Here is a 13,826-nt window from a genome sequence, read left to right on the forward strand (position 1 = left end):
ACTACTTTTAACACTTGAATATAATTAATTGATTAACTAGTGGACTTACTCGTGTTAATTATGTAAGATTATGTAAGAAATATACAAACACACTAAAACACACCCCGATCAAATTCTAAACACATAGATTAATTTCAGTACACACACACTATTTGACTACTCTTCAACACCTTTCAACAATCAAACACACCCACATAACAGGCAGAGAAGTTCGAGATGACGCCGTGATCTAGTAGGCTCTGAGGATGGTGCGTGAAGCACTGAAACAGCTGTAAGCCGGACAAATCTTACATAATTAACACGAGTAAGTCCACTAGTTAATCAATTAACTATGTGAAACTGTTTTCCAATACCTTTCGAGCACACGATAGCTGATAGTTGAGCACTGATTTTTCTTCATCTCTGAGTCTGTGGTCTTGAACATTGCTTCATCATGTGTTGTCCCAGTCGGAACGCTTAAGCACCAATGACAACATAAAATGGTACAATAATGTCCTTGTTAAGCCTTGGTCGCGTCGGTTCAGAAAAACCAAGGCTTTAGGCAATGATGTGGGAAGAGGGAGCAGATAAATGGATATTTTTTTGAAGTTTTTCCCTAATTCTGGTTTTTCAAGTATGCCACTTGTCTCCTCCTTTTCCATAGAATCTTGTATCTATAAACAAATTTGTAGTTTGTGTCCACAAATGCAAGTGACACAATCTTTGTAATTAAAGTAAAAAGAGGCTGTTTTGGAGGGGGGGGATTCTGATATGTTTTTTTTTTTATCAGTGGCTGATAAGCAATTTGGAAATTGCCACTTCTCCCAGAATTCTTCTGCCATACATTTTTTAAAACTTTCTGATTGGGTTTAGGCCTTAGGATTGATGGTAGCTTCTTACTTAATACATGCAGCATGTCTTCTTTTACAATTATTATAATATTATAACTTTGCAATATTCGAAACACAAATGCCAAAGATCGAAAAGATTGCCTAGTGGCCATGTATATTGAAGGAGAAAAATTCGCTCAGGCGCCGGGATCGAACCCGGGTCCTTGGTTCTTCATACAGAGCGCTCTCACCATTGAGCTTTGCCGAAGTTCAATCCACAGCACATGATCGAACTCCTCTCCTCCATTGTTTTTCCTTTTGTGGCCTGACTCCAAGTTGGGTATGTATGTTGACATTTTGTATTAAGTCAACTACCATATACAAGGAGCGCACTCAGTTGAGTGACTTGGTGGCTGGGATTCCATAGGGAAAAACACTGGAAGAGAGGGGTTCGATCCAGTGCTGTGGATTGAACTTCGGCGTAGCTCACTGGTGAGAGCGCTTGGTACATAGAACCAAAGACCTGGGTTCGATCCTTGGTGTCGGAGCGAATTTTTCTCCTCTAATATTAATTGTTACCATAACAGATGTATTCTGTAGGACCAAAAAAAAATCTTTACGTAGATACTACTATTTTTGTTTTTGTTAGACTAAATATAAAAATTATGCACATTTTCTCTTTTTTACTCAAGGTACGTGAAAAGAGGTGGAAGAGCATCCAAACAAAACATAGGTAAGGGTGAAAATTGGGTCCTCAAGGAGTGGAAATGAAAGTTAGAAGTGTCATTGTCGTTCTTTGATAGTAAGCTTACACATTATGAGAAAATAACAAGTACAGATAAATAAGAAGCAAGCATAAATAAAATGATGAGTAGGGTGTACATGTATGTAACTGTGGCAACCTTTTCATAAGGGAAGCTAAATTTGTGATTATTATTATTATTATTATTATTATTATTATTATTATTATTATTATTATTATTATTATTATTATTATATAGTTACAGCATAGTTTAACAATGTGTGCACAAGAAAGGGTCTAAATATTCCTTACGTGGGAATGTAGCATTACTATAACATTTGACAACTCAGTTGTTACCATAGCAACAGGTTTCCAGCTGTATGTGATCTTCAGTTTTTTTTTTTCGATTCCAGTGCTAATAATTCCATCTTTAGGGAAAAAAAAACAGGTATAGAACACTGTTAACACATTTTTTCCCCCCCTATTCTTTGACTAAATTATTAGGCTTCACGTGTATTCTGTGTTACTGTACATAATTTTTTTTAATGAATGTGTTATAGAACCTAACTATAATAATTAATAATGCTAGTTATAGCTAGACATTTCAGACTTCCCGCTAAAATATCTAATGATACTCGCATTTGTCCTGCTTTTTTCAACGAGAGATTTTCATTTGTTTTCGCATTCGAACTTTTTGTGTTACTAATAGTTTTGCAATATTAATGGTGAATGTGCGTATTTTTGGATATAGGCTATTAAAGTGAGACTTTTCATTTCTCGTTATCGAAGCGATGTGAAAGTGAAATGTATAGTTATTGTGTACTAAGAATATTTTTCTACAAACCACGGGAGTAGAAACGGGGGGGGGGGGGGGCCGTGTCCGATAGAAATGAGAAATATATCGTTGCAAATAAACACAAATTCGCTAGTGATAAACAACTGATACAGACGTTGTGAACAATTCGAGAGGAATAGAATGAAGGTACTCATAATAAAGCACATACTTTCACGAGTTCCTCTTACAAAATCGCAAGATATTCTACAATTTCAGCCGTCTTCTACACCGATGGAGGAAATGACCTTGACTCCTTTGCATGAAATTCCGCTCCAAGTTACAGGTAAGGTTCTACCTATATTAAACTAACACGTTGACCAAGTAGGTACTTGTATCATTACTGCTATTACATACTGACACATAGGCCTATGTATACATTTTTTGGGCTTTTGTCAATGGTTATTATCTACCAACGTCAAAGACGTTATAGTTATATGTCACAAACGTAGCTTATAGAGTACCGCGATTGCCTACTGATCCGAAGTTACGTTCGTACGTGGGTTCGATTCCGCCTGAGCTGAATACTTGTTTTTTCAAAGTGTAAACTTAATTTCAAGAGCCTATCTTCTTTATCACCCCACATCACATACGGGACTGACGTCTGATTTGAGTTTCTTTATGGGTTAAATGAGATAGCTAAGTGGCATTAAGCCGAGGTATATGGCAAGGTTAGTGGATTAATTGGGGGATTGTTTAAGTAATATAAGGCCGAGGAATTGTGTAGTGTGGGGAGATACTGAAGTTTCATCATTTCAGGTACCGTAACTTTATTTGGAGTGCTGGTGTGAATATCTTTGGTTATGTAAGCAATGACATAATTACCGGTACGACGCGTTTTAAACAAGACATTATAAATGAAGGTACCGTGTGCTGTCAGTTGACGGGAATGTCAGATACAGTATTTTCTAGACTTATTTTTAATATCTATATTTTTATCTACTTTCTTTCTGTGATTATTACCTATCCGTTCAACAACGATTGTGCATTGCATCTGCATAGAGCGGTTCTGCATTGAGACATCTGTGAGGTGCGTGTCCAACCACAATAAGACGAATTTCTTCTTGTACTGTGGTCCAACAATGAGTATGTATCCATGTTTACGATTAAGAACGTCTTATTCATATTGCCTATCACTTAGTTTTAATATCAAAACAACCTAAGCAGTTGTCTTTAATTCCATTTTATAACAGAAAACTTTCAGTTGTTTTATAGGAATTATTTGAAAGAAATATAGCCAGTATAAGTGAATTATTGAACATATCAGTGCAGCAGAAATAAAAATAAAATACCGGTACTTAAAAGTTACGACTATGGTTGGATTTTGTGGAAATGGACTTCTCCAGGGCGTAACTTATGCTGTAGGCCTATGTTGATGAGTATATATATTTTTATTTGCACTGCATTATAATACGTAGCCTACATTAAATCGATTTTTTTATTAGCTGCATTGGTAATTTGCTAGGAGACGTCGTTGCATATAGACCACTTTTACACTAAACCTAAAATTTGTTTTTGCAAGATACTGTATACTAAAACTCTAAACTGACCTAACCTAAACTTTTCCTTAATGTGACAGGTTACGTTAGGTTAGTGTTTTAGTATACGTTGTATACACTAAGGTTAGGTTTAGCGTAAAAGTGGTCTATATGCAACGACGTCTCCTAGCAAATTACCGGTTTATAGCCCCATTTTGGCAAAAGTGTGCAATATTCCTTCAGTGGCCGGTCAATACTCTACCTTGTCCCGGTATTTTAAAGTAGGCCTAGGCCTACAGATAATTAAATACCATATTATTATAATTATGATATTTCTCTTGGTAATAAGCACTGTCTGTCGCACTTCCTATAATTACTAAATTGACGTTATTCTGTCATTACTAGATCTCGGAGTTTTAGGTTCTTATAAACTAACTTTTAGGCACTTAAAATAGGCCTTGAATTTATCAAATTAGGCATTAAAACATAGATTTAGACACCAAAAATACAATTTCAATCAGCTAAAAATGCTATTCCAGGCAGCTACATTGTAATTTCTATATACACAAACTACGTAATTATAAAAATGCAATTAATTAGTGAGTATTAAGCATTACGATATACAGTGACAAAAACAGTAAAAAATATTGCGGTTAGAAAGTTTATTTTTTGTCAAGTCTTAAATTATGAATACCGGTACGTAATTTTTAATGAATTCATCGGCCTCATTGCTCTAAGGCTGCTAATACATAAGTACTCATATTACAATTAAATTAAATAATTTGCTAATGAATTTACAATTAACATTCATAATTGGGATTGCAATACATAACAACGTTTTTCTCTAATTTCCTATTGTGAAACTTTGCCTTTTCTTAGACAGAACCAATTTATAAGAGGAAAAAAAATTCTTCCCAATGATACCGAAGCAATGGATGCATATTTAAATGTAGCAATATTTGCTATGCTGATTTCTTTAGGGAGAACTACATCCTCCCGATTCATCACATTCCTACTGTCTTCTCAAGTGCTCAACAAAACTAAACACCTTCCAGGAACTTCTTTATTCCTACAACCAAACTGTTACAGGATATTTGAATCAAATTCACCCCAGGACATTCAAAACTTTCTCTTTCATTGCTACACGAAAATTTAAAAATATATAATCTACGTAACAAATAGAAATAGGCAATTTTAGACTCTAAAACCTTAAAAATACGCATTTTAGACACCATAAAACCGCTTTCAAACGTTCATATTGTATATAAAATGTGAAGATATTTAATTAGTTTTAGTTTATCCTTACAGAAAAAAATAGGCATTTAACCTAAAATCCGAGATCTAGTTATACAACCTCTTCTGAATATTTAATTTTGGTAAGAGGCAGGGATTTTTTAAGCCTGAATGGGAATGTTCGAGCAGTCTCGAGGGAATCTGGGCTTTAGAATTCTGACAGCACTGATTGTTTCTTTCTTTCCAAAGCTCTTCTACTCACCAGTTTAATGTGACCTCTAATCACATATATAACAAATTGGCTACCCCCATGTTAAAAATGGTAACATGTGAAAGAGAATAACCACCAGGATCACCACTGTCGATTGGTAACGACCGCTAGATGGAAGTACAAGTGCTCCATGCAATTCAAATGAGAGTTATATCACAGTCTAGTATATACAGTCACGAAGCTTGAGTTTTGAGGGTGCTAGGAACAATAGACTGTGCAGGTACTATTTCGCAATGTCTGTAATGAGGCGATAGTAGCGATCCTAGTGGTTAGCAACTAACTATGGATGCATATTTATTACGTATTGAGCTTCGTGACTGTATATACTAGACTGTGGTTATAACGTGACTTTGTATGTAGCCGTTAGATGGCAGCATAGTGAAATTGATAAAAGTTGTTGCCTTCAAAGCCTATAATGCTGAGAAATCTGTTATATGTGATCTGGTTTGTGACAGATATGTTATTTTTTATACAATTTATTATGGGCCGTCGCGCATATGGGGGCGGAGTCTGTCTGTACCGAAGTGTATTGCGGGTAGCATCAGCTCGAGTCCGCTAAGGGGTAAGATGCTCGTGGTAGAAGGTAGAGTAGAGTTCAGATAGAAATTATCCCCTCCTACAAGTGATTGCTCGCTTCGTTCAAGCAATGCCCCCAGACCAGTCATTGGCCCTAGCCTTCCCACATACCACTTGCGCAGAGGTCTTGTTTCGTCCTTCTACTTCACAGATCCCTGGGACGACCATAGAATATAACTTCTTTGACTTGTATTACGTTTGTACACTGACGTTCAAAGATATCCGACCTACTAATCGATGCTGATCGATAATTTGTTAGTGTAAGTGTGGATTCTTTTGTTATTGCTTCTATGAATAGATGGCGAAGATAACAGGCACTGTTGCCAATCGTAGAAATTAAATTTAAATTATGGTTTATTTAACGACCCTCGCAACTGCAGAAGTTATGTCGGAGTCGCCGGTGTGTCAGAATTTTGTCCCGCAGGAGTTCTTTTACTTGCCAGTAAATCTGCTGACATGAACCTGTCGTATTTAAACATACTTAAATGCCATCGACCTGGGCCGGGATCGAACCCGCAAACTTGAGCACATAAGGCCAGCACTCTACCGCCTGCGGCACCCAGGCCGATAGCTCGGACTGATTACCAATTCCATCGTCGTTAAATAACTTAGTAGTTGATACAGCGTTGTTAAGTAACCAACTAAAAAGAGGTAATAAATAATGCTATCATGGAAGAGAAGGCCCTATGTTCTGAATCTTGTCAGATTAAATAGATGAATAACAATACCAGTGCAGTAACGCACGTTTCTACTGATCCGGGACTACGCTTGGGGTGGGTTCGATTCCCGGTTGAACTAATTACCTAGTTGGGTTTTTCCCAACTGCAAAGCGAATGTCAAGTAATCCCTGATGAATGCTCGACATCTCGCCAAATACCATCCCGCTATCACCAATTCCATTGACGATAAATAACATAGTAGCTGATACAGCGTCGTTAAATAAGTTTACTTACTTACTTACTGGCTTTTAAGGAACCCGGAGGTTCATTGCCGCCCTTATATAAGCCCACCATTGGTCCCTATCCTGAGCAAGATTAATCCAGTCTCTACCATCATATCCCACCTCCCTCAAATCCATTTTAATATTATCCTCCCAATTACGTCTCGGCCTCCCCAAAGGTCTTTTATCCTCTGGCCTCCCAACTAACACTCTATATGCATTTCTGGATTCGCCCATACGTGCTACATGCCCTGCCCATCTCAAACGTCTGGATTTAATGTTCCTAATTATGTCAGTTGAAGGATGCAATGCGTGCAGCTCTGCATTGTGTAACTTTCTCCATTCTCCTGTAATTTCATCCCTCTTAGCCCCAAATATATTCCTAAGAACCTTATTCTCAAAAACCCTCAATCTCTGTCCCTCTCTCAAAGTGAGAGTCCAAGTTTCACAGCCATACAGAATAACCGGTAATATAACTGTTTGATAAATTCTAACTTTCAGATTTTTTGACAGCAGACTAGTGACAAAAGCTTCTCAACCGAATAATAACAGGCATTTCCCATATTTATTCTGCGTTTAATTTCCTCCCGAGTGTCATTTATATTTGTTACTGTTCCTCCATGATATTTGAATTTTTCCACCTCTTCGAAGGATAAACTCCAACTTTTGTAGTTCCATTTCGTACAATATTCTGATCACGCGACATAATCATATACTTAGTCTTTTCGGGATTTACTTCCAACCCTATCTCTTTACTTGCTTCAAGTAGAATTTCCGCGTTTTCCCTAATCGTTTGTGGATTTTCTCCTAACATATTCACGTCATCCGCATAGACAAGAAGCTGATGTATCCCGTTCAATTCCAAACCATCTGTGTTATCCTGAACTTTCCTAATGGCATATTCGTTAAATAAGCTATTTATAATAATAATAATAATAATAATAATAATAATAATAATAATAATAATAATAATAATAATAATAATAATAATAATAATAATAATCGTGACATGTATTAGGCCTTTACTGTACAGTTTCATGCCATCTTTTATTAGGTATTCCCTTTTTCTGTCATTAGCTGTTACCAAATAAACATGAACATGTATCCCTTATTCTTCCTACAGCCCTATGTAATTTTCCTTTCTGTTTCCAGTTTCCTTCGTGGGGTGCATTTTCAGTCTTCAGAACACGTGGTCAAGGCTGCGGAGGCGATTATGGAAGACCAATAAAAATGGTTTTCAGCACGTCTTTGAAGACTGACATAAACACTGGGACAATAGCTGGAGACTACTTTGAGAAATATCATAGACCGGCAATATTTAGAGGGTAAAAAAATAAAAATAAAAGTATAACCTTAAAAAAACATGGTCATTTAGTCTTGAACATCTGTCGTACACACATACACACATATCCACGCGCGCCCTCGTTCATTTGTTCATGTATTAACATGTTTTTCATTGACTTGTTCATTCACTAAATTCTTGATTTAATAATTAATTGGAGATTTATTATTATTATTATTATTATTATTATTATTATTATTATTGTTATTATTATTATTATTTATTACTAGCTGCCTACAAGGAGAATATATTACGATAGATATTCTTTTTTACATCTGTTCCACTTGCAAGTGAACTTACAAGAAATATTTGACACTTTGTGGAACGATGAGAAAGAATAGGCAATGAATACCTAAGTTATTGTTGCTTAGCCCTAAAACGGGGGAGGTGTCGATGACAAAATGGTAAATGAATATTCTCTGAATAGAACCGCAAGAAGATGGCCTTATGTCTTATTTCTGAACAATGTCTCAATGCTTATATACTATGGAAGGCGAAGAACCCACATCTTCAGTCAAGTTACGCACGGAAGAAGGAACATTCTGCTCCAACTTGGGAAGGAGTTGATCATTCCGCAAGTGAAATGACGAATTCAGCATCCCACAGGACTTCACAAACCAGCAATAACTGCAATGAGATATCTTGTTTCTGAGCCAGAGTCTATGGGAAGAGAAGATGGTGAACCTCCAAGCTATAAAAAAAGCCGATGTCAGTTGTGCCCTAGAAAAACTGACAGGAAGGCTAGTGTATTCTGTGAAATGTGTAAAAAAAATACATTGTGGAAGTCACTTTAAGAAAAATTTCCATGCAGTGAAACTGTGAAGTAGATTTGAGATGGGAAATTTGTTACTTAATTTTCTTCTGTTCAGCTGTACACCCTATTTATTTTTCTATTTTTACTTTTGATAATATGAGCAAAAATATTCACAAAAACAATATGAAGTGTAAACACCGCATTGAAGATAGTGATGAAACTGCAAAGGATATTAGAATTCATATCTAATAATTTCTGCAGTATAGGTATGCACTAAACTACGTGTCATCATATGATACATGTAAATATTGGATTTTGGAAGATGTTCGTAGACATGATTCAGTAACTGCCGATAAAAGAAATTACACACAAACTATGCAATGAGTCTGACCTCTGATATTGATATTGTGTGTTAAGTCATCATGGCCCATTTAACTTTAATCGGTGACAATAGAGGTCGCGAACATCAATGTGAAGTACGATAGTACGAAGTTGAGCTCATCGCCGGCAGATGGCTGACGCTTTCACTAGCATTGTTTATTGCGTGAATTTCAACATTCTTGCTTCATAAGTTGAAATTTCAATTTACATCTATGATTTTCATTAATGAAAGAAAAAGTTACGCATGTTTATCTTCCTCTTAAAATGAATTTCTTACTAATACCAGTACAATTCCAAAGTATTTCTTTTTGTGAAAATGACAAATTAGAAAATGCTTTTATTCATAAAAGACTTGAGATGACGATTATATTAATGTATTTGTTTGTATCGATTAATGTTAATGCATATTATTCGCAATGTTCACATCTAACGTAAAGAAATCAGTCGTGGGTGAGTAATCTGACGAAAAGGAACAAAGCGAAGCGTGAAACGCAGGGTCATTTTTTCTTTTTATCGAATAACGTCATTCACAACTTCCGTCATATTCCATATCTAAATACATATACAATACGGTCTGAAATAGCCCACAATGTTAGCGAGAGTACCGTAAGTTTACAGGAAATTTATAGAGTACAGAACTTGCGATTCTCAACCTTATTGTTATTGGACATAAAGACTACCTTTGAAGAAGATTCGGTGCTTTCCCGTAGGAGGCAGTTCAGTCGCCTCTTTTAAATGACGAAGGACGTCCACTGATTGGTTGATAAGTAGGCCGTGACGTCAGGGCAACGGAAACTTACATATATGGGTAGTGGTGACATCAACTGCCATTCTAGTAGAAAGTGCCAGGAGGTGAACTGTGTAAGTGCTGTAGTATTGGATCAGACTCCGTGCGGGGAAGAAGTGTTGTGTTCGCGCAGATACATACGTGCTCGACGGAGTCGATAGCTATCGAAGGAAGCTTGTGAATAAGTTATATACTAAAAACAAAAGAACTAGTGGAGTGAGTGTGTGCGCAAGTCGACAAATTTTTTTGTCGTCTTGGTAAGCTTTTAAATCCACCCCGCTTTCAACAAGTGCAAGCTCTAGTTATGGCAACAGAGGCACAGAGACTAATCAGCATTTCGCTGACAAAGATAGCGCAATCTCGCGCCCAACGTGGTGGTGTTAGTCTGCATAAGAACCTGCTGGTTGCCACGGTTCTACAGAAAGCTCGCTACATCTTCATGGAAGAGGCGTACCACATGGTCCAGTCGCAACAGAATGGCGCGAACAGCGGGTACGTGACATCATCCTCGGCCACAACTCCGCAGGACCACCAGCAACACGACGAGTACGAGCAGAACTACGACGACGAGGGGCTAGTGGCTTTAACACCGGAGGAGGCTGGCATCGGGTCGTCGCACCAGTCCACACCAGACTCCGAGGAGGCGTCGTCCGGAGCACCCCACCTCCAAGAATTTCTTCAGCCCTCCGCGTCCTGCGTGCGGTGTGCAGACAACATGTCGTCCGCTCCGTCCTACGAAGACGACAAGGAAAACCAGACGCCGCCCCCTTACCACACAAGTCCACAAAGTGAAACCCCTACGTATTTGGACTTGGACAAAACGCCGCCCCGGCCGGACAGTAATGTTGTCCTTCGTGATAGATCAAACTCGACAAGTTCGTGTTCGTCGACGAGGTGCCTGAAAAGACGACGAGCGGTTGCGGAGTGGGAAACTGAGGAAGCGGTGTCGTCCATACTGCCGAAACGAGCCAAAACTACGTCTGGTTGTTGTGAAGGTGACGATTCTGTGTTCTTGGACGATTCTGCTCTGCTAGCGGACTGTGTTGTGTCGTGCAGTGACGATGAGGACGACGATGACGATGATGTTCAAGAAGACGGCAAAGGGTCCACAACAATGGAAATCGACAGAATCACGAGTCTAGTGTCTATATTCAGTTTCGGGAACTTGACAGGTAACGCAGCGGCGGCGGCAGCAGTAGCCGCGGACATGTCAGCGGGGGCGGGAATTGGGAAACTTACGCGATCCGTATCCACCCCTGACCTCTGCTCGGCTCAAGCCAAGGAAGGTGTTGACGTTTTGCAGCAAAGACCGTTTCTTGCGATGACAGTTTAAAACCCACCGAAATCATATGAACTTTGGTTTTTAACGTCCGTTTAGCCCGACAGTGAAGAGCAGCATCCGTTTAACGACTTCCGTTCCTCCATCTATACCTGGTCTTCGAAGGTGGTGTAATTTCCTCCCTCAACCCCCACCCTCTATTTTTCCGTTACGACAAAATTCACGTTATCCCATACCATTTTACCTTCCCCCCCTCCTTTTCATAGAACTTTGTTGAATCGCTTCCCCTTCTCCAAAATAGCAGTGTTGCCACAAACGAAGGGCTTATTTATAAATCACACAAAACCAACGAACTTGCTAATGTGATCTCTTTGTATTCTAAATGAACGTGTTAATATTGTGTGATACGAAGACTTGTACATCGATTATATAAAGACTGTTTAAACGTTTCCAAACTCCGATGACATAGACAATACGACACTTGTATTTTTATAAGTATTGTGTTCATAATTGTATATAATTGGTGTTCGAAGCGAGTTGTAAATTAGGTTTTTTTTTCTACAAACGATGTGAAATGAAAAAAAAAAGTGTGAAATGATTTTTGAGGGGATTCTAAATTGGTTTCTACATCATTATATGTAGTTGAGAGAGCCTAGGCAAATGTGGCAGTGGTATTTTTATATGAGCATTTATTATACAAATTTATATTTGTAATTTCTGTTTATACATTTAGACAGGCCTAAAATTACTTAAAAGTACGGTTTGAATGCTTTCGATTTGCAAACAGTGTGGGAATTGTTCCAGACGGTTGACTCAGTAGTTGGACTGGCGGGTAACAACCGGTTTTGTTGCCCCCCTTCTCACACATCCTTCCTCTCCCAACGCGTTACCCTCCGACTGGCGAAGTTATACCCAGATATGTTGAAAGGAAATCCAAGCCAGGTGTCTACCCTTAGGCTTTTGTGAACCCTTCAGACTGTTCAAAATGGAATGATGCTGATGTATAAAGGGACCAAAGGCAGGCTGGAGGGTTCATCCGACACATACAGTGTTGCCAAAATTGTGTGTGAAACGTTAATACCACTGTTACTGGCGTCTGCTTTGACCACTGCAATATGTGTGTGTGCCACTTGGAAGCTGCGTCGCAATACACGGTAATGTTTATTTTGCTATTGTTGTAAATAAATTGCAGCTTGAATAGTGATTCGGTCACAGTGGCTACTGTAAATCCGCTGAAAAATTAATATTTCAACTCTGTTTTAGGAGTCTTGTAAATATATATTGGTAAGAATATAAGAAAATTATAAAAAATAAACAATGTTTTCTTGCAAATTCATTGATTGTTAATTAAATGGTACGTCTGTCTCGAAACATGCGGATTATACGATCAGGTAACCGATTTCATTTGCGTGTTATATCTTGGTGAAGTGGTGTTAATGGAACTGGATGATGAATAACACTGATCGTATGAACTGTATGTGAGCCGACGTACTATATTAAACACCTCCTGTCATTCCTTTCCATTCTTATAGAACTATCTAATAATGTTAGGTAGCATTTTCTGAATACGAAACTACAGTGAAGTGTCGGAGCGAATGAAGAGGACAAGTCTTACAATTAAAAATTATTTACTTGGCCATCTTTTTTTAAATTCTCTGTAGATAGTTTATTTAAATAACAAAATTGTTTGGTATATATGAATGGGTTATTTATGAAAGGGCCTAAGTCGCTAATTTTGTGGAAATGAGTTTGTAATGTAATAACTGCTCTTTGGGTGTAGATACATCGATTTAGATATGAAAAGGACTAAGTTTCACACTCTAATGCTTGGTAGAATTTGATACAATAGTTATTTCAGCCTTAATTTCAATATTTCGGCCTGTAAGCAGTTTTTTCTTAAATTGCTAACAATTTAGTATTCATGACTTAGCCCCTTTCATAAATAACCCATTCATATAGTAGTACAAGCGGTATTTTCTGCGTGGATGAATGTTGCAGGAAATAATTCATATAACGAAAAACCGTAGGCTATTATTACCAAACTGGGAAGTCTTAAATTTTTAAGATCACAAGTTTCATTTTTGCCTTCTGTCATATTTCGTGGATAGTTACAGTGAGTCACAATGTGTATTACCACAAATTTGGTTCACGGTAAAATATTAGTTTTTATTCTGTTTATGTTGCAGTTGTGGACCAACGAAAATACTATTTTTTAAGAAAAAATACTTTTATTAATTTATTATACTACGGTGACACATCTGTAGGTCAGCCATATTTTGCATTGCAGATCTAATGATTTACTTCAGCCATTTAAAAGTTGCAGATTCAGAAGAATGTTGTTCAGTCAACTGTCCGAAGACAGGTTTGAAACTCGTATAAGGCATCGCTTATGACTATGAGTA

The 13,826-nt window shown here is 37.7% G+C and overlaps 1 protein-coding gene across 1 annotated transcript; it reads left to right on the forward strand.

The window, feature by feature from the left end:
- Positions 1-10,142: 10,142 nt before the first annotated feature.
- Positions 10,143-12,756, forward strand: LOC138703514 (uncharacterized). Its single transcript, XM_069831425.1, has one exon. It carries the CDS (start codon positions 10,450-10,452, stop codon positions 11,476-11,478), a length of 1,029 nt encoding a protein of 342 aa, XP_069687526.1. The 5' UTR covers positions 10,143-10,449; the 3' UTR covers positions 11,479-12,756.
- Positions 12,757-13,826: the final 1,070 nt, after the last annotated feature.

This window comes from Periplaneta americana, chromosome 7, assembly GCF_040183065.1.
Source record: "Periplaneta americana isolate PAMFEO1 chromosome 7, P.americana_PAMFEO1_priV1, whole genome shotgun sequence".
Taxonomy (NCBI): Eukaryota; Metazoa; Arthropoda; class Insecta; order Blattodea; family Blattidae; genus Periplaneta; species Periplaneta americana.